This window comes from Elephantulus edwardii, unplaced genomic scaffold, assembly GCF_000299155.1.
Source record: "Elephantulus edwardii isolate Elephantulus edwardi_28Jun2011 unplaced genomic scaffold, EleEdw1.0 scaffold00074, whole genome shotgun sequence".
In the NCBI taxonomy this organism is placed as follows: Eukaryota; Metazoa; Chordata; class Mammalia; order Macroscelidea; family Macroscelididae; genus Elephantulus; species Elephantulus edwardii.
The window spans coordinates 2743864-2765998 of NW_006399824.1; the positions used below are offsets into that span (position 1 = coordinate 2743864).

At 47.9% G+C, this 22135-nt stretch overlaps 1 protein-coding gene across 1 annotated transcript in view; it reads right to left on the reverse strand.

The window, feature by feature from the left end:
- PALD1 (phosphatase domain containing, paladin 1) overlaps nt 1-19454 on the reverse strand; it is a 58948-nt gene extending 39494 nt beyond the window's left edge. The window contains exons 1-9 of the mRNA XM_006889042.1: nt 19261-19454; nt 11514-11616; nt 10016-10195; nt 6764-6928; nt 5949-6109; nt 5674-5749; nt 4535-4686; nt 4132-4231; nt 3904-4008 (exon numbers count right to left, since the gene is read on the reverse strand). Coding sequence (XP_006889104.1) covers nt 3904-4008; nt 4132-4231; nt 4535-4686; nt 5674-5749; nt 5949-6109; nt 6764-6928; nt 10016-10195; nt 11514-11616; nt 19261-19445 — 1227 coding nt within the window. The 5' untranslated portion in view covers nt 19446-19454. The remainder of the gene's footprint in view (nt 1-3903; nt 4009-4131; nt 4232-4534; nt 4687-5673; nt 5750-5948; nt 6110-6763; nt 6929-10015; nt 10196-11513; nt 11617-19260) is intronic.
- Nucleotides 19455-22135: the final 2681 nt, after the last annotated feature.

A 22135-nucleotide genomic window follows, 5' to 3' on the forward strand; every position in this document is an offset into this window, starting at 1 on the left:
GGCTGGGAGCTAAGCCTCAGAACTCCCCAGAAGACCACGTATCCCTCACTTTACAACTCTGCAAGCTGGGTTCTGCCAAGCTGAGTCTTCCAAGCTTCTAACTGAACTCCACTGTTTACGGTTAAGCTGTAATAAGCAGTTTGCAGACTCCTGCCTCCAGCCCCTGTGTTCCTGAAGGGACACACCTCCCCAAGGGCTTTGCCCAGCACCACCACCACCTCAGAGCTGGGGCCCTCACAGGTGAGAGAGCAGAGGCTTCAAACTGCAACCCCTCCCTCAAGAAAAAGGGAAGAAACTGAGTCACACAGCCAATGGCACAGCCGAATTCCTCTGGGCAGGCGGCTGTCCAAGATTTTTCCAAACAACCTCTCTCAGCTACATAATGTCAGGTTCTCCTATTGGGTCGGCTCTTCTGGAAGCAACCAAGATGAGCACGTCACGTCCTCTGGGGAAGTTTCATTCTACCTTGAAGAATCTAGACCCGAGATTCTATCAAAGGCCAGAGAGTAAATGTTCTAGGTTTGAGGGCTACGTGGTCTCTACACCAACCACCCCGCTCTGCAGCTGTAGCATGAAAGCAGCCAGCAACAATTCATAAGCAAGCAGGCCAGGCTGTGCTGCAATAAAGCTGGGTTTGAACTGCACACCTCTGGACTAGCAGCACAACTCCTCACCACTAGGCCACAAGAGCTCCTCTTATTTATAAAACTTTATTTACAAAACACATAGCGAGCTAGTGTGTCAACCCTACACTGGTGAGGAACTGGAAGCTGCTCAATTGTCTAAAAATAGGGGAACATTGAATAAATTGTGGAAGGTGCCATTCAGAGACACTTGCTCCGGACCAAGATCTGTTTTAAGTCATGAAGTAGTGCACTGTCTATTTCATGGCATGTAAACCCCATGGCAATCCTCTCAAGCAGTTACTATTGCTGTTGTATATGCCACTGAGCTGCCTGTGACTTGCAGCGACCCTCTGCACAACAGCTCTGAAGCCTGTCCTGTCATGAGCCAGTCTCACTGTCTCTAACACACCTGCCCGCATAACCCCAGTTCTCTGTCAATCCATCTCATCTGGGGTCTTCCTCTACTGCGCTGTCCCGCCACCCTTACAAGCATGAGGTCCTTCTCTAAGGACTGGTCTCTTCTGGCAACATGCCCAAAGTATGTGAGACGGAGCTTCAAAATTCTTGCTTCCACGGAGCAGCTCATTTCACCCTTTCCAGGTCAGACCTGATCATTTTCTAGGCCGTCCATGGTATGTTCAATACTCTTCTATTAGTGGTCCCCATTTTACTAATGGTGAAACTGAGGCATGGTCCATATAACCAAGAGGGAGCCGAGGCTAGAATCTTACGCAACTGTGTGTGGAACCCGTGCTCTTAACTGATCAGGTCTATGGTCGAACCTCATGGGCTTAAGTTACACTGCCATCAAAAACCTTAAGAACAAAAACCAGTATTGATGTAGAAAAGGCTGATGCTGTAAGTTGAAGCAGGATGCACAGCGTGTGCTCGGACAGTCGACACAGAATCTAAGCATGAGAAGTTGCAGCCAGTTTCTGGTCAGCAGCGCTGTCTGGCGATTCTGTTCCTTCCCTCATCTCTGGTTTTCTCTATGTGGCGGCCTAGAGCATAGGTAAGTGCTGCGCACCCACAGGAGGCGCGTCTCTGGCAGTTTGAACCTACCAGCACTCAGAAAGATGAGCAACTTCATCTCACGGCATTGACTGTCTCTGAAAACCAGCTGAAGTGTCATCTATGAATCAGTTCTAACTTGATGGAAATGTCTGATGTTGTTAAGAGCCATCAAGCTGAGTATGACTCATAGCAATCCTATAAACAAGACGCGAACCCTGTCCTCTGCTGCTCCATCCTTCTCAATCCTGACATGCCTGAGCCATCGCCACAGCCCCTGTATCAATCCATCTCATTGGTCTTCCTTTTCTTCACTGATCCTCCCACCTTTCCAAGCATGATGTCTCTCCAAGTAACAGCCTTTCCTAACAACATGCTCAAAGCATGTGACATGAAGCTCTCCATTCTTGCCTCCAAGGAGCACTCTGGCTGTACTTTCTCCAGGCCATATCTATTTTTACAATCCATGGGGTATTCAGGACGCTTCTCCAACACCACAACTCAAAGGCACTGTTCTTCTGTCATCTTTACTCACTGCCCAACTCTCAGATGCACAGCAGGTGAGTGGAAAGACTATTAAGGTTTGAATCAGGTGCACCATCATCTTAAACTGACAACTGCAGCTCTTTAGGACTTAAGAGAGGTCCCTGACAGCGGATTTCCCCAATGCTATATGTCTCCAGATCTCCTGACTTCCAGTACCAAGGGTGTTGATAATAGAGCCAAGCAAGATGAAATTGTTGACAATTTCAGTCTTCAGTCCATCTATCATGACGTTGCTTGTTGGCCCAGTGGTGAGAACTTGTTTCCTTGATGTTGAGATGTAATCCATATTGAAGGCTGCAGTCCTTGATCCTCTGCAGCAAGCGCCTCAAGTCTTGCTCACTTTCAGCAAGCAGGGTAGTGCCATGTGAATAATGCAGGTAACTGGGGAGTCTTCCTCTCATCCCGATACTAACTGCATCCTTCTTCATGAAGTCCAGCTTCTTTAATGATTTGCTCGGCACACAGAATGAATAGGTATGGAGAAACACACACCTTTCCCGATTTTAAACCATGCAGTGAGATAAGAGTTAATTTAGAGTATTGCTTTTAAATTCTCTCCTTAGGGGAAAAAAAAGTACAGAAGAAATAAGCTCAGAAAATGTAGAACAGAATTTCAAATTTTCTGGACCCACGAAAATTGGCTGAGTTCTCAAAATCACTGCCCTGTGTAATCTTTCTTCTATTAAATTAGAACTCCAAATCCAAAAATCACCCCTGAAGTTTTCAAAACCAAAGAATGTGTGAGCTTGGCGAATGAAGCTTATCGGTGTTGAGCCTGGAGCACCTTTAAGAACTCTCTGTATGGGATCAAATTCACAACATCAACGTCAAAGACTGGACAGGATATTTAGTGGGCAGTGGTATTGTTATTGTGGTTGTTGTATGACACTATGTTAGAACCGACTCACAGCTGACCCTCCAGTGGGTTTTCAGAGGCTGTAAACCACACAGGAGGAGACTGTCATCTTGATCCCATAGAACAGCTTGTGGATTTGAACTGTGTGTCTTTAGGGTGGCAGCACAACTCCTTGGTACTAAACTACCAGGACCCCTAAGGGGCAGCAAGTTTACACCAATGGGGGTGGGGGGGGGAAGCAGCTCGAAGGAGGAGGGTGGAAAAAGCTGCACAGCTGGAAGACTCATCAATGTCACAGAATTGTATATGAAGAAATTGCTGAACTGCTGTGTGTTCTGCTGTGCATAGTATCATCAAAAAGAATAAACAAAATAAAAAAGACGACAGCTGAGAAGAGTGGAGATTCTGCAGGCGCCGTGAGTTAAGCCGACCTCTTCCCCTCAGAGTGAGAGGGACGAGGTCCGCGGAGAGCCGAGAACCTGTCATTCTTCCAGAAGCACGAGCTGGACCCCCCAAACACAGCCTTCCCAAAGAAGTGCAGGGCTTCTTCATCCGCAGGCCAGCCAGGGAGGTCTGGGGCGTGTCAGCTACACGAAGCCCAGTTGGGACAGAAAAGACCCTGCCAGCAGCCCCTTCCCCATACTATTTATCCCACAGCTGAGGGGACCTATCCAGGGAAAGGAGACTTCTGTCTTCCTCGTCCATCCTTCCTGTGGCCCAGCTCCCTCACCTCCCTCCTCTGAAATCTGCTCTTCTGAGAAAAGCAGCAGCAACAGCCAGAAAAAGCAGTCTGGAAGAAAGCAGTCACCAAGCCTGACGGAATCAGGCTGCGGAGCGGGGTGGGGCTGGAGCAGAGGCCCTCACCTGCTCTGGGCTCCCCAGTCGGACGCCATCCAGCTTCTTCTGGTTTTCCAAGACTGCATCCTTCAAGTCATGTAACTCTGCACAGGCTGTGATGGCTCTGTCCACCTAGTCCAGGGCCAGAGAGAAAGCAAAAGATGAGGGATGGGCAGGGAGAAGGTGGAGGGTTGTGGGGCAGACACACTCCCCTCATCTGGCACAGCTGTCCCCAACTTCACGGCCTTCGCTCACCTCCTCTACCATCTTCCTTCCCTGGGGCACCATGCAGACAAAGTTCTGGATCACCCGGAACCGCTCCATGGGTAAGGGCTTGGCCTGTGGGGGGCTAGTCCTAACAAAGAAAAGGGAATGTCAGACCTCCCAACAACACTGCCATGGCCACTCTGCCTGCTCCTTCCCGCTCACATGACAGTGGAGACATTGGACAACAGGCTCCAAGTCGTCCCTCCAACTGAGGTTGGGAGAAGCAAGGGCCATTTCTCCCCCTGGAGAAACTGAGGCCGATGAAGGTCATATGGCTTTTTCCAGGTCAGCTGGTCAGGTGTTCCTTTCCAGCATGGTCCCCAGCTCCTGATATCCCACCCCCTCGTTTCTGTGTCTCCAGCCCCTCGAGCACAAGGTCCCAGTCACTTACTCAGGCTGTGAGGTGGACCCACTGCGGTGACGCAGGACGAGGGTGCCCAGGACCATGCCCAGGTTGGTCCTGCCCACACCCGTCTGGCAGCTGAAGAGGAGGGCTGGGGGAGGCCCAGGGGCATCTCGGAGCAGCAGCAAGCTGGGGGTCTCCTGAGGAAAGACATGATTATCAGGTCATGCTGCAGAACCTGAAACCCTGGCTGAAGACCAAGTTGGAGGGTAGGGTGGTAACAGCAAATCCACCCTCACCCCACAATCTACAGCAAGAAGGGGTCAAACATCTCTTTCTCCAAATCAGCCAAACCAGATGGGAAAGTGGACAAGTCACCAAACCCCTTAGCCTCAAATGTCCCAACTGTCCTGGGGGCACAGCACCACCCCCTAGTGGCACTAAATGCAGTGCCACACAAAGGACTCTGGAAAGGAGAGTCGCTGTGAGGGGACGAGGTCTGCACTGGACACCTCTCGAGATGCCAACTTAAGTAAGGTGGCACATGCCTGAGGGGACTAAGACAGATGTTGGCACATGAACAAATGCAGCAAACACATGCTGAAAAGCCTCCACATGAGATATGATAAACTGAGGTCCAGAGAGGTTAGGTAACTTGTCCAAGGTCATGCAGCAAGTTAACATCCTGGCCTTCAATTCTCCAAATGCCTAAATGGTTGGTGCTGGGCTCTGTTGTTAGAGATGTACAAACAGACGCCTCCATGAAGAGATAAAGACGCATAGACACACAGAGATGCAGATACACATCCCAGACTGAGGGACATAGCACATATAAAACACAGAGACACTGTGTACATACAATGAGCCCCTCCCCAGAGACACAGTCAGATGTCACAGAGACACTGCACTCCAGAGATACAAAGACACCCAGAGAGACACAGGGGCACTCAGAGATACACGAGTGTCCCACAGAGATACGAGCAAATGTGCACAGACACCCTTCACAGCAACACAGACACACAAACACCCCGACACCCACAGCCCATGCATGACACAGTAGGAAGCCCTCTTCTAAAGAATGCCAAAGGTCATGTCCACCTTGAACATCATCACAGACACAGAGCCCAGACACAGACTGACCCTCAGAAGCTACCTGCCCACTCCACCCCCACTCACCCCTCACTTACCCGGATGACATTGACAAAGGCATCAAACTGGACCTCCAGGGGGGCCCCTTGCTCTGGCAGCGGCAGGCGATGGTACCTGCCAGGAGACGGGGGGCAGCCCATCAGGCTGGAGACACAGCCTGGGCACCCCAGAGCCCCACAGCAGTAAGCAAAGCTGCCAGCCCAGGAGCGGAGCAGGACATTGAGGCACAGTTGCAAATGGGGAGCTGCCCGCAGGAGGAAGGCAGCGGCCAGGTGCACCCCTGCTACATGCTGGGGCCCATCGCTGTGGGTACCTGTATGTGGGCTGCAGGAAGAGGGGCCGCCTGTATACTTCCTCGGTCACGTACACCTCATCCTCTCTGCAGATGGCCACGGCGTGGGGCTCCCCACGCAGGTCCTCGGTATTGTGGTACACATAGTATGTGTTTTCACTCAGCTGGGCAAAGTCATGGATCTGCATGGAGAGGTGAAGCCAGAGGTCCATGACACACCCACCCGAGTCCTCCCTGTCCCCACAATGACCATCCTGGCTGAGCTCTACAGTGACCAGGCCTCAGGGAGGCCACACACACTACTGTCCCGCCTGGAGGGGACTTGATGGCCAGAGAACCCCTGAGTTCTAACAGGATTAGGTGACCACTGACCCTGGGCAGTCTACCTATGCCTGGGCCACCAAAGTCCATGCTGAGACCAGGCAGAAAGGGTACTTTCTAGAAAACAGAGGGGATCAGCCACGCTCATGACTACAGGACGGCAGGCAGCTGAGGCAGCTGGGGGCTGGAGGAGATCAAACAGGAGCATGCAAGACCTGGAGGGGCCCACAGACACCAGTAAGGCCTCAGTCCTGCCCACTAGGACTCTGGGCCACTGTGACCTCTATCTCTGTGGTGTGTCAACAGGCCCAGTGACCGTGACAAGCCTCTGTAGCGGTGGAGGGAGAGAGACAGAGGAAGCTCAAAACAGGCAGCAGAGGTCTAGAACGCCCCACTCGGGCCTCACAGCTTGTGGACCTGTCCTGGGACTCCTAGTCCACTGTTCCTTATACTCCGCCAGCCGCCCGGGGAACAGGAGTGTTGCCTCTAACCCACCTGCCAACCATCGCCCTCACCTCCTGCCGTATAGACAGCTCCAACCTCTCCGCTCGGACCCCAGGTCCAAGGCCCTGCAGGTTGTCCTGAAGGTTCTTCTTGTCTCGTGGGGTGTAGGGTTCGAAGTCCTCCCCAGCCCTCAGGAACAGCACTGGCTCCTCCCGCACACACAGGATGATGCAGTCCTAAGAGTCGCCACAAGGGGGAGACATCAGCCAAGCTCCATGTGCTCCCACAGCCTCTACCCAGGGGCCCTCCTTCCTCCACCCCAGTCTGATCCCCACCGGGGGAGTCCCACCTCACTCAGTTCAGACAGCACTTCTGTCAGCCCTCCTCCTCTCAGGATGACTCAGGCGGGCTTAACCCCTACTTTACATTAACATTTCCCAGATATATACCCTTTCGCCAGTAATGGGCAAGTTCCCTTAAGGTGGAGTCCACTCCTGTTCCCATTCCTGTGCCCATAATTCCTAGCATAGAGTTCTGGACCAATTATATAGCATATGTAAAGCATATACTGAAGAAATTCTGGTGGCCTAGTGGGTAAAGAGTTGCACTGCCAACCCAAAGGTGGATGGTTCGAATCCACCAGCTGCTTTGTATAAGAGATACGAGCAATCTCCTCCCACGAAATTCATAGCCTCTGTAAATGAGTCAGATCTAGCAATAGGTTTGATTTGTTGTTGTTTTTAAAAACATCATGCCATTATTCATCTACCAAGCACAGTGAGAGACAAGGAAGCCGACTCCACCCTCCAGGAACTTAATCAAGCTGAGAAGAAAGTACCCAGAGCAGTGAGCAGCCCACCCCACGGTAACCCACTCAAAGCCCCTCCAGTTTAGCCCACCGGGGGCTGCCCTCAATGACTATGATCTCAGGAGACCTCCACTGGGGTCCTGGGGACACAGGACCAGATCTCAGCAACACACAGGAAGGAGTGCAGCTGCCTGGTTTTGAGTCTCATGGCTCAACCACTCACAAACTGTGAGGCCTTGGGAAAATTATTTGTCCTCTCTAGGCCTTAGTTTCCTCCTCTGTAAAATGGGAGAATAATGTCCTGTTCCCGCCCTGGGTTGAGGACAAGGTAAGATCTAGCATCAAAACTGAACTCACAGTCATCACGTCAGAACTGAATCATGGTTCACCCCCCCAGAGGGTTTTCAGAGGATATGAAGCAAAAGACAGGCACTGTCCATCTCTCTCCTGAGGAGCAGCTGGTGGATTCAAACTGCTCACCTTCGGGTTGTCAGCACAACTCTGTATCCACTAGGCCACCTCCCAAGCCTACCATGTTGTTGTAGATACCATCTAATCGAGTGTGACCTAAGCTACTCTGTGAACAACAGATCTGAAACCTGCCCTATTCTGTGCTGTCCTCACACTTCCTACACACTGGAGCTCACTGCAGCAGTCACCATGTCAATCCACCTGGTTGAGGGTCTTCTTCTCCTTTATTGACCCTCCACCTTTCCAAGCATCATGCCCCTCTCCAAGAAGAGCCCCTGCTAGCAACATGTCCAAAATATATGAGGTGAAACCTCATCATCTTTGCCTCCAAAAAGCACTCTGGCGGCACTCTCTTCAAGATATGTTTGTTTGGTGCTCGCTTCGGCAGCACATATACTAAAATTGGAATGATACAGAGAAGATTAGCATGGCCCCTGCGCAAGGACGACACGCAAATTTGTGGAGCGTTCCATATTTTCGACCCTGAAATTAACCAGTCTGTAACGAAGGCTAACTTCTAACTCCTTTCAACTACAAATTTCATCTTTGGATACAATGCTAAGTGGATAGTCCTTTCGGAAGGACTGTTTAAAAAGAGGCAGGGAGAAGAAAAGAAAAAAAAGATATGTTTGTTCTTTTGGCCATCCATGGGATGTTCAATACTCTAAAACCACAACTCAAAGGCATCAATTCTTCTTCTGTCACCCTTATTCACGGTCCAGCTCTCAGATACTAAGCAAGTGATCTGAAAGACCGACATCATTACTCCTCAATAATTTGGAGAGGTCCCTAACTGCAGACTTTCCCAGGGCAATGTCCTGACTGCTAGTGCCAAGGGTATTATCATAGATTCAAGCAAGATGAAGTTGTCGACAATTTCAATCTTTTCTCCATCTATCATGATTCTGCCTACTGGTCCAGTAGTAAGAATCTTTGTTTTCTTGATGTTGAGATGCAACCTGTATTAAAGGCTGTATTCTTTGATCTTCTGTAACAAGTGCTTCAAGTCCTCTTCACTTTCAACAAGCAAGGTTGTGTCATCTGTATAATGCAGGTTATTGATGAGTTCCTCTAATTTTGATGCCACATTCTTTTTCAGAGTCCAGGTTCTCAAATAATTTGTTCAGCATACAGACTGAATAGGTATGGAGAGAGAATACAACCCTGACACTCTCCTTTCTTAATTTTAAACCATGTAGTGTTGCCTTGTTCTGTTCACACAACAACCTCCTGGTCTAGGTATAGGTTTCACACGAACACAATTCAGTGCTCTGGAGTTCCCATTCTTCTCAATGTTAGCCATAACTTGTTACGATCCATACAGTCAAATGCCTTTGCAAAATCAATGAAGCATAAATAGACATTCTTCTGGTGTTATTTACTTTTAGCTAGGATCCACCCGAATGTGGAAACTATCATTAATATCACACCCAAGTAAAATGCTGCTAAAGATAATTCAAAAATGGCTAGAACAGTACATAGAAAAGGAACTGCCAAAAGTTCCAGAAAGATTTAGAAGAAGCCATGGCACCAGAGATAGCAGCTGATGTCAGATGGATCCTGGCTGAAGCCTGGAACAGGTGGGCACTTTTAAGTTTTACCTAAGGGAGCTCTGTGGCCCACTGGCAAGCTGTGCTGCAATTCCGAAGGCATGTGGTTTGAATCTATCAGCTGCTCCGTGAGAGAAGGATGGGGAAATCTCCTGTGCAACTAACTGCCTCTGAAAACCTACCGAGGGTCAGCTAAAGCCCGAATCAACTTGATGGCACACAACAACAAACAATAGGCTCTCTCTTCAGACCTAGCTCCTCCTGTCCCCTCCTCATTTCACCTGAGGCTTTCAGACTGAACTCTACAAGGGACTGACCTCAGGGACTCTAGTGTCCTCACGGGACAATGCAATCAACAGTCACCCAGAATCTCCAGTCATGCCATCTACAGTGAGTATCTCAGCATCCAAGGTCATGGCCCACCCTCCCTGCACACACAAGGCCTTTCTTCTTCCCAGCTCCAAGGAAAACCCTGGCAGACAGGCTGTATTTACCTTGTGTCCATCCTTCTGCAACGTCTGGAGGACCCGCCTGAACCCTAAGAGGCTGGGCTGTCCCATGCCGAACACAGCAAGCCCGCCCCGAGCCTGCCGGAAGTTGGGGGCCCCACAGGCGCCCGTGGTGCCCAGCACGTCCATCTTCTCGGTAGCGTCCCGCACCATGAAGTAGCGGCCCTGGCAGGGAGAAGAGGTCATTATTCAAGGGGCCCCAGGGGCATGGTCAACAGGCCAGGAGGAGGGCAGGTGGAGAGGTGGGGTGATGGGGGCATAGCCCTTCTTTCAAGCCACCTGCTTGCTATCTCAGAGAAACAAAAACGTGACTGCCAGTGACCTGTGGGAGAGTGTCCCAGAGTGAAGGGAAAGGAAGGAAAATGCTTCCTGAGGGGAAATCTGAGAAGGCTTCATGTAGGAGGTGGCATCTCCTATGGAAGAGCCAGCCCCACAGAAGAGAGTAGGAAAGCATTGCTGGCTCTAGGGTGGCCCCAAAAACCACCACCCACCCCGAGGGAAGGCAAATGTCACTCACCCCAAGGGGCACTCGTGAGAAAGGGGTCAGAGTGAGGAGTCATGGCTGGGGCACCAGGAATAAGCCAGTGGCAAGTTGGCCCAGCCCTGTCCTTAGGGAGAGTTCTGAGGCTGAGGTTCTCTACCCTGCCCAGGCTGGGGCCACTATGATTACAGAGCAAACGAGGGCAGCAAACCAAAAAAGTTAATTCTGGGTCACAAAAAAAAGAGCACAGAGGCCATGTGAGCCAAGCCCCACCTCCAGCCGGAGCCTTATCTCCAGCGCCTGATGCGACAGAAAGAGGGACCAGTTCTTCCAGAAGAACCAGCAGCGCCAGCGACTCCCAGCCAGCGGGACACACCATCACGACTGTCCTTCAAATCTTTCATTCACTGAATATTTATCGAGCAACTATTGACTCCAGCCCAGGCTCTGGGACTCTAGCAACTAACAAGATAGGCTGAAAACCACTGGCCTCATGGCTCTAGGGGCTTTAAAGTGTCCCCCAAAAAGTCTCCAAAACAAAACAAACTCGCTAAGCCAAACAAGTGTGTCCCTAAAAAAACAACAACAACAAAAAAAACACCACCACAACGGAAGGAAGGAGATTGCCAGCCCGAGGGAAGGAGAGGCTGGGGTCCCAGGGTGACGGGAGGGTGGATGTCACAATCCCCTTGGGAGTTTCTGGAGGAGAAGGGGTGGGCCTGCTGGGGCCAGGCAGTGCACAGACAGGAACAAACATGCAGGGGCTCCCTGAGGCAGGTTCCTGGGGAACCCTACAATGAGAGGACTTGGGATCAAGACCCCAAAGACACAGGGAAGAGTGAGGCCCACTGGTCCATTAAGAAGGGTGAGGGGATAGTGCAGAGACAGAGGGAGCTGGGGAGAACAGGACAGAGGAGATGGAGAGACCCACGAGGGGGAGTTCTGGAGAGGGTGGGGAGAGGCCAGAGGAGCGGAAGGGTCCGACCGCAGGCCCTGATCTACCTGCACCAGGTAGTGCTCTGGGGTAGCATCCGAGAGCCGGCCCAGCGTGTAATGGGCCTTGAGCAGCTCATCATGGATCTGGAACTCCTCTTTGCAGTTGTACCTGTAAGGGTAGATGGAGGCCGAGTCAGGCAGCCCCTTGACCCTGCCCTTCTACCCCAAAAAGGGTCACTCATCTCCATCCACACAGCTGACCTGTATGCAGAGACTGCCCATTGGTCCCCAATAACCACCCCCCTACTTTCCCCAAACAATAAGGGGAGAAATAAGTAACAATCATGCCATGAATTCAATTCCAATTTAAAGTGATCCTATAGAACATGTCAGACAGCTCATCAGGTTCAAAGCGGTCATCTTTACAGAAGTTGATAGCCATGTCTTTCTTCCATGGAGCAGCTGGTGGGGTGAACAACGGAGTTTTCTGTGAGCGACTGAGCACTGAACTACTTGCCACAGCACTCCTTTGCAAAAGGACCCACAAACTAGGCCTGTTTCCTGGGAAGCTCTGGTGGTCTAGCGGTAAGATGGTGCACTAACTGAAAGGCAGGCTGTTCGAATCCACCAGCTGCTCCACAGGACACCACAGGAGAGCATCTGAAACCCACCAGAGGATTAGCGATGAGTCAAGTCTGACTCAACAGCACACAACAGCAACTGGTCTACCCAGTTTGAGACTACAATTCCTAGAATTCCATGCAACAAGAGGGGGTTGTGACGATTAACTTCTGGTCAAGCTATGATAGATCCACTTGCTGAGATAATCCCTTAAAAAGAAGATACGTGCTCCCCTTTCCGTGTTCCCTCCCAGGTTAAAATCTAGACACCATTGTGAGACGTAAAATTTACAAGATGAAAGTCACATGTTGATGACAGCGGAACCATGAGGAAGCTATAGGCGGGGTCTCTGATAATCAAAAAGCAGCCATAGCTGCTGGGACCTTCCCCTGGACTTTTATATGAGAGAGATGCGATTCTGTCCTATTTAACCCACTGCTCTCAAGTTTATTATGATCCATAAGGACCCTCCACTGGGTTTCAGAGACTGCAAACCTTTACAGCAGGAGTCTATCCACTTTTTTTCCCATGGAGCAGCTGGTAGATTCGAACCACCAACCTTTTGGTTAGCAGCCCAATATGTTCACATGACACCACTGCGCTCCTGTCCTGTTTGTAGTACTTTCATATTTTCATTCCCCAGAGTTACCTCCTCAGAAAAACGGCCTGGTGATCTACTTCAGAAAGATCACAGCCACTAACAATTCTAACACACACACAGTCAGAGACTGGATGGTAATTCGTTCACTTGAAGAACTGGTACCCTGACAAATACACTGTTGTCTAGCGAGTTGTTGCCTCCATTAGACTGTATCTGAGAACACTTCCCACACAGTAATTTCCCAGCATAGGAAGGTGGAGCCAGGCGTCTGGGGCACGAACCCCAACTGTTTTGCTTACATAACACTCTGCCTTTGGAAAAGTCACTTAACCTCTCTGCAACACAGTCTCCTGTGATACCTACCTCCTAGAACTATTGCAGGGAGCTCTGGTGGCCAAGTGGGGAAGGAGGGATACTGTCAACCCAGAGGCAGGCAGTTCGAATCCACCAGCTCTGTGGGAAAAAGATGGGCAAGCTCATCTCAGGTGATTTATGGTCTCTGCAAACCTGCTAGAGTCAGCTAGGAGTCAATGCCAACTCACTGGCACAGAACAACTGATCTGCTGTAAGAGTTAAATATGCTGGGGCTGTTATCAACTCAAACAGGATTCTCAGCAATAGCTCTCCCACCATAGCAGACTGTTTCAAACAGTCTACAGATAAAACTCCAGACTTCAGAAGCAGAGAGATGAGGATGTGCAGGGGGAGGGGGAGATGAATCATGGGGGTGTACAAATGGATGGGGGCAGGGTGAGGGAAATTCAAAGAATCTATTCTTAAGAACAATGTATTCAAATTTTGTAAATAAACTAGTAGAAAATTTTTTTAATAAATAAAAAAACCCTAAAACAAGAAACTCCAGATTCCTATAAGCTGCCAAACCAGAAGGTTCAAACACTCAAATGGGGCTTGTGCACTCAAGACGTACAGTGAGTTACACACAGCTTGTCCTGGAGCTTAGGATCTCACGTTTGGTCCTCTTAGTCAGTCTACTGAAAGGCATCCAAAATATAAGCTTCCTTTGAAAACCTGTGACCAAAAAATACTTTCAAACCAGCCTCCTTCCAGCTCGCTCCTCTGTCATCATCTCATCAACCAATCCATAGCTGACGCTCCAGCAGGGCACAGGAGATTGCCCATCCTTCGAGACTTGTGGTCTCGAACCATGTTAAGTATATATAACATAAATTCTTCCTACTAGTCTGTCTCTTGTATTGTAAAATTTGTAAAAGTTTATTTTGCCATAAAGAATATATAAACTGTTCCATTGGTCTATTTGCCTGTCATTTTACCAGTACCATGCTATTTTGGTTGTTACCTCTGTTCAGTAGGTTTTGAAGTCAAGGAGTGCTATGCCTCCCACCTCATTTTTGTTTTTCAGAAGTGCCTTGCTTATTCGGGTGCTTCATTGTGCAAAGGCTTTGACTACAGATCACAACAAATTGTGGTTAACCTTAAGTAGAGTGGTTAATGACTGTTCTTATGCAAAACCTATACTTGGACCACAAAGCAGTCCTCAGAACAGAGTAGGGGGAAATGCTGCTTGGTTCAAAATCAAGAAAGGAGTGCACCAGGGATGTGTCTTGTCTCCATATCTATTCAATCTATATGCAGAACAGATCATTCAGGAGGCAGGGCTTTATGAGGTGGAATATGACATCAGGATTGGAGGAAGACTCCTCAATAACCCACATTATGCGAATAACACAACCTTGCTTGCTGAAACTGAGGAGGACTTGAAGTGCTTGCTTCAGAAGGTCACAGATTGTAGGTCTTCAATATGAATTGAAAGTCAACATCAAGAAGACAAATATTCTCACCACTGGGCCAATTGGCAGCACCATGATGGATAGAGAAGAAATTGAGGTTATTAACAGTTACAGCTTGCTTGGCGCCACAATCAACACTCTTGGTAGTAGCAGTCAAAAAATCAAAAGATGAATTATATTGGGAAAATCTGCTGTCAGGGACCTTTCCAGAGTATTGAGAAGCAACGATGTCCGCCTAGAGACTAAGGTGTGCCTGATCCAGGCCATGGTCTTCACAATTATTTGCAATGCATCAGAGAGCTAGATAATGACTAAGGATGACAGAAGAAAAATTGATGGCTTTGAGTTGTGGTGCTGGAGAAGAATCTAAAACATACTACGGATTGGCAGAAAAATAAGTATGTCTTGCAGAGGGTGAAACCAAGTTTCTCCTTGAAGGCTAGGATTTTGAAGCTCTGTCTTACATATTTTGAACACATGGCCAGGAGGGACCAATCCCTGGAGAAGGATATCATGCTCGGAAGGGTGAAGGGAACAGCACAGGAGAGGAAGACCTGGATGAGATGGAATGATACAGTAACTTGAGCAATGAGAGTAGGTGTATCGGAGTCAGTGAGACTGGCTCAGGACAGGGCAGCCTTCAAAGTTGTTGTACATCAGGTTGCTATGAATCACAGGCAACTTAATGGCATACAACAACAACAACATTCCTCTCTAAATAAACTTGACAATTTCCCTTTTTATATCCTTGAAAAATGAATACAGGATCTCTATTGAGATTGCATTGAACATGGATACTGCTTTCGCTAGGATTGTCATTTGCACAATATTGGGTCTTTCTACCCATGAACAGGGAATATTTTTCCATTTATTTAGGTCTTTTATTGTGTCTTGCTAAACAGACTCAAGAACCCAAAAATTAAACCATCTAATCTACAGTCAACTAATATTTGACAAGGAAATAAAACCTATCAAATGGGGAAACAATCCCCTCTTCAACAAGTAGTGCTGGCAAAATTGTACTGCTACGTGCAGAAAGCTGAAACAAGATCCACATCTCACACCATAAACAAAAATCAACTCAAGGTGGATCACAGACCTAGGAATAATGTCCAAAACCATAAAGTTCATAAGAGATAAACTGGGTCCAAACTTAGAAGGCCTAATCTATGGTATATAAAGAGACTGACAAATACAGCCAGAAACACACAATCTGGAGAGAATAAAACTGATGAATGGGACTTTCTAAAGATTAAATCTCTGTGCTCATCAAAACTTTTTCCAACGAGGTGAAAAGGAAGCCTACAGACTGGGAAAAAACATTTGGCAATAGTATCTCAGACAAAGGTCTCATAACAAAGTTTACAGAATACTCCCGGACCTCCAGAAGAAAAAGACTGAAAATTTAATTACAAAATAGGCAAAACACATGGAAAGACTTTTCACAGAGGAAGACATTCAGGTGGCCAACAGACACATAAAGAAATGCTCAAAATCACTGGCAATAAGAGAGATGCAAATCAAACCACAATGAGATACCACATCACCCCAGTAGCAGTGGCAAAGTTTAGTAGTGCAGCAAGCAATAAATGTTGGAGAGGATGTGGGGAGGTGCAAAGCCTCATACACTGTTTGGTGGTACTGTAAAATGGTACAACCACTCTGGAAGACAGTTTGGTATTTCCTTTAAAAGTTCAACCTAGAAACTCCACATGACCCCACTAGTCCACTACTAGGAATATATCCCAAGGAAATTAGAACTGAGACACAAACAGAGATTTGTACACCAATGTGCATAACAGCATTATTCACCATCACAAGCACCTGGAAACAGCCCAAATGTCTAACCACAACCAAACGGATTGAGATAACGTAGTACATTCACACAAAGGAATACTATGCAGCACTTAGGAGAAACGATTTTGAAAAATACTACGTAACTTGGGAGAGGATGGAGAGCATCATGCTGAGTGAACTAACAGGGTCTCATAAGGACAAATACTGCATTAGACCATTATTGAAAAAATAGAAGAATAACTAGTAAAATATGTATGGGAAATTCAAGGGGGAGAGGGCTGAGGATGGGGAGAGGTAAAACCACAGGACTGCAGAGTTTGGTGAGTAGAGGGAGGGGAAAAGAAATGGGACGGATCAGGGAGAAAAGACAGGATAAGGATGGGCAAAGTCCAACGGTGATTAATTTTATAAAACATAATGCATGAAAATTATTGTATGAAGTACAATATGCATGAAGAATAATGTGAAACACAGGGAGAAAAGTGCAACAATGATGAATGGAAATCCAAAGTCTCTGTAAACTTTCATTAAAATAAAATTTAAAAATATATAATGTGAAACACAATGTGTACAAACTATGTAAGAAAACCAACTACAAAAATACATTGAGGGGGAAGAAATTATAAGCTATGATATAATCAAATTAATACACGTTTTATTCTCTAAGCACAGCAGAGACTGTGAGAATGGCCCAGGTTCAGCAGGGTTTCCTTCTGTCTTATGCAGGGCACCTTACAACATCGAACCTATATACCCTTTCCCTGTACTTTCTTTGAATACTTCTTGTGTGCCACTGAGTTGGAAAGGACCCATAGCTGGCCCTCTGCTGGGTTTTCAAAGGCAATTAATCACACGGGAGGAGAGTGCCCATCCTTTTCCCACAGAGCAGCTAGTGTATTCGAACCGTGTGCCTTTGGGATCACAGCTCAGCTTCTTACCACTAAGCCATCAGAGCTCCCACATCATGTGACTTATAGGTAGATATATCCCTCAACCACCACAAAACTGAGGTTTTTAATGTATAAAATGAGGAAGTTGCATTAGATCAAAGGTTAACAAGGCATTTCTGTAAAAGGGCAAAAGGGTAAATATTTTAGATTATCGGTCATACGCTCTCTATTGAAACCACTCAGCTCTACCATGGAAGTAACCACAACAATATGTAAATGAATAGAAGTGACTCTGTTCCAATAAAACTTTATTTGTGAAAACAGATAGTGGGTCAGACTTGGCCCACAGACAGTTACTTGTCAACCTCCACATAGCTGAGTTTTAAGATAACTTCAGAAATGGCTGGGTCGTGCAAATAGTTAACACGCTGGGCTGCTAACACAAAGGTTGGAGGTTTGGGTTCACCAAGAGGTACCTCAGAGAGCAGGCTTGCCAATCTTAAGAAAAACCAGCTACCGAAAACCTTATGAGGCACATTTCTACTCTGACACATACGGTGTTGCCATGACTTGAACTGACTCCGTAGCTACTGGTTAAGGTCATTTCCAGTTAAAACACTTCACAACCCAAGGAATCCTGCACTCCCAGCTGACTCCAGTCAGCAAGAATTGTTGGCTGAATTTGCAGAGCTAGTTGGCGGCTAACCGAAACACCAAACCAAACCTACTGCCACTGAGCTGCTTCTGCCTCACAGCTCCCTTAAAGGACAGACTAGACCTGCCCCACACGGTTTTCAAATCTGCAATCTATATAGAAGCGGACTGTCACCTCTTTCTTCTAAGGAGTAACTGTGACCTTGTGGCCAGCAGCCAAGTGTTTACTTTACCCAGGGTTCCCTTGAGTGACATCACTTGGTTAAATATCTGCAATGTCATCCCTACTTACACCAATAAGGATATCCCTTAGTCACAAACAAGAAGAGGCCCACAACACGAGTCTCCGTATGCCGCCCTCAACTCCCCAACTTGGTGTGTCATCTGCCATTTCTGCTGTTGGGTGCTAATGAACTGATTTCAACTCATGATGAGTGGCACGTCCCAAAGAATTTTCTAGGCTATAATCTTTTGAGGGACAGATTGCCAGATCTTTCTCCTGTACAGCTGCTGGGTCGTCCAAACCCCCAGCCTCTTGCCCAGCAGCTGGGGACTTGGCCACTGCACCACCAGAGCTCCTCCCTGCCATTTCAGAGACTCTGGCTCAAGTCACTATTATGTAACATCTCACTCCCTCCCCTTATCAGGACCAGAGTAATTTCTGATGGTTACCATTTTCCTGTTACACTGGAGGCCCCAGCCAAGAGACAGACTCTTGCCAACTGTCTACATGTGGAGACATTTAATTCTGAGCTCATCGTGTCTGCTTCCTTCCTTCTGTCCCAGAAGGGCCCAAAAGCAGGGGGCTCAGGGGAGCAGATGTGATGGGAAGTACACGCCTTGCTCAAAGGAGATGGTGTCCAGTGTTCCTGCCCTCATCCTGTCCTACACTTGTCCTCCTGTCGTCCCCATCCTGGCACTGCTTCCACAAGACACACACCATGCATGTGGGTCCCTCTCTTCAGGGGCTGTCAGCACCACCAGCGCTGAGCCTCCCAGGGCATGTCCCTCAAGGACCTCATTAGGATACTCAGCCCAGCAGCTTCCAGCTTTTTCAATCTAAGGCCCTTAAGCTGCCTGGTGCTAACCTCAGTTCCAAGCCATAATTACTGGGGAGGGGGAGGATCTAAATTTTACACATTTAAGTACATAAACTTCCCTTCAAAAAGTCCGGCTAAAGCTTATTTTCATAAATACCTCCTCCAGCCCGTTCCTTCCTCTCCACAGTTGCTGATTCTCTGCACACAGTAAGGAGCCTGGGATTAGAGACTCACAGAAACTCAGCTCTGGCTACACACTTGCTGTGTGGCTCCAGACAAACGCTCTAACCTCTCTGGGCCTCAATTTCTTCATCTTCGAAACTGAAAGCACTTGTAAATGTTAAGTGTTCTCTAAAACCTCAACTCCAGGAAGTTCTCCTCAGCCCCGTCTTCCAGGGACTCTAAGCCCCAAGGTCAGGTCAAGTTCCCCTCACTACTCACGTGATCACAACAGGGGCCACCTTGTTGGGGATGATGGATTTGGCCTTGCTGTTGTGCAAACCCGACGTCTGGAAGGAGTGGACGCTGAGGGAGTGCCGCCCATCCATCATGCCACCACCTTGAAGGCCTTCAAAGGGGGTGCCTGCCGAGACCGTCTGCTGTGCTGTGCTGGCCGTTGTACCCATAGTCCGCCGGCAGCCTCAGGACCCGAGACCTGTGGAGCGAGAGGGTGAAACAGTGAGGAAGTAGGAGGAAAGGCCACCGCGAGAGGGGGCCTAGTTCACCTCCTCCCTCTCCACACTGGTGCAGCCACCCATCTAAGTAGGGCAGCTCACATTGTGCCTGGGGACTGAGGGCAGGTCTCTAGCCCTGGTCACTGTGTGCTCAGCCATTTGCTGATGCTATGAGTGGACATAAAGCCATGGCACAGATAAGGCAGTGAGGAAAGGGCTGGCCACTCACTGCTGGCTGGTACCTAGGGTTCTAAGTGAGACAGATTTACTCAAACTCATTGCTACTGGCTCAGTTCCAACCCATAGCAACCCTCCAGCCATGGAGTTTCTAAGGCTGCAACTTCCAATAGAGGAGGCTGTCCATCTTTCCACTATGCATCAGTTGGTGGATTTCAACACTCAAACAACACTTACTGTGCATTCAAAGCACAAGAGCTACCGTGCTGGTTGCAACAATGAATAAGGCACAGTCTCCAGGGCTGTGATATGCTGCTTGGTCCTCTATAAAAAAGAAAGGACTTTCAAAAAGGCAGGAGGTGGGAAGGGTGGAGGATCCAAGAATATATTAAACTTCCTTTAAAAACGTCTTATGTAGCAGAGAGGGTCTTTGGGGCTGGAGAAATCACACACGAGGGGAACCAAGGGCAGGTAAAAGGAGGAGTCACACTTGAACCTGAAGGATGCAGAGGGCAGCAGGATGCAGGAGTGTGTGGTCACCATGAACAGCATGAGATGAAGTCAGGAGGCCAGACAGGTTGGCGTGTTAGGTTTAGGTGCCCTCAGCTGATCAAAAAAACACCAACCCTCTGAACTGACCATTAGCACCGGAAGCTCCCGCCCCACGAAGAATTCTAGGCCTCCTCATCCTCCAGGAGTTCCCGAAGGAATCCCTCTGAGGGAAACAGCCAAGCATGTGGGCAAAGAGGGGCTGCCAGGGGTTTGATGGATGTGTGTTGTTTATGATAACAAAGCACTGGAAATTACCTCCTCAGGGGCAGAGGGAATGATGGTCTATTTCTAAGATCACATATCACACAGTCACTAAAAATGTCATACTGACGGCAGCACTGAAGAAAGGCATGTGGTCCACCCTCCTTTAGTGCACGTATTCTAACAGGACAAGTGTTACATGTGTGCACACACATACAAGAAGTGCAGACAGAATGTCCCATAGAAATGAGCCCGGTGAGACTTCACCTCACAGATACTGGGCATGTTATCAAGAAGCGGCCAGTCTCCGGTGAGAGGTATCTGCTTGGAAAAGTGAAGGGTCAGCAAAGAGGAGGAAGGCCCGCAAGAAGACGGTTTGATACAGCGGCCACAGCAATGCAAAAGTGTCCAGCACAACAGAGACTGACAGAGGAGAGGACAGGGTTCCAGCTCTGCTGTGCACAGGGTCACTGTAAGTCAGAGCCAGCCCGATGGCACATAACAGAGTGTGTGTGTGTGTGTGTGTGTGTGTGTGTGTGTGTGTGTGTGTGTGTGCGCGCGCGCGCGCGCGTGTGTTGTTCTCACAAATTCTCCAATGATTGCATCAGAATTAGGATGCCCAGACAAGATCTACTTGCATACAGTAAGGATAATGCATTGAGACTTTCTTGAATCACTGTTGTATGATAAGAGTGGTTCAGTCTCCTCAGGGATCAAAATAAGCATTATGTTGTGTAGTTTATGATAATTAAAGCTAGTGATACCCACTGCAACATAGTGAAGTTCAATATGGCAGCAAAAAACAAATGCTGACAAGGATGTGGCGAGACTGGAACTCTCATTCACTACTGGTGGGAATGTGAAATGGTACAACCACTACAGAAGGAAGCCTGGGGTTCTAAAAAAATTGGATACAGAAATGCTATTTGACCCAGTAATCCCATTACTGGGAATATACCCTAAAGAAACCAGAGCCATGACAAGAACAGATGTACACACACCCATGTTTGTTGCTGTGTTATTCACAAAAGAGATGGAAACAACCCAAGTGCCCATCAGCAAACGAATGGAGAGAAAAACTAGTACATTCAGACAATGGAATACTGAAAAACACTGACCTTGTCAAACACAACACACTTGTAAAAAACAATGTCTGGAAGACATTATGCTGAGTGAAATATCTTAGTTACAAAAAGACAAGTAATGTTTAACACCACTGGTATAAAACAGGGTTGAAATGGGGATTGGAGAGAATCGGAAAAGAGTGGATAGATAACAAACACTGCACTGGAAAAGACAAACAGGACTGTCAGAAAAGAATTTATGATTAGACATATGGATGACAATTAATAGCGTGGAACAAGAGGTGCATTACAAAGGCAAGTCGATGTGGGGGGAAAAGAGGGAGGGAGGAAAATGTGAATCAATGAACGAATGAAACCCCAACCTTTCTGTAAACTTTTGTTATAGTCACAATTTTTTAAAAAAAGTTAGCAATACACACAAAGCCATTTCAACACTGGGAAAACGCAGCTTTTATCTTCTCTTACGGAATCACAATGCCAACACAAGTAAAACCTGTCTTTCCTGAATCTGTAAACTTAGTTCTCATGTAAGAATGTCATACTTCTCAATAAAGGTTTGTATTTAAGCCTTCGGGATAAATCTGCACTAATTCCTTGGATGCCTTCATGCATTCGTGACAGGTATAT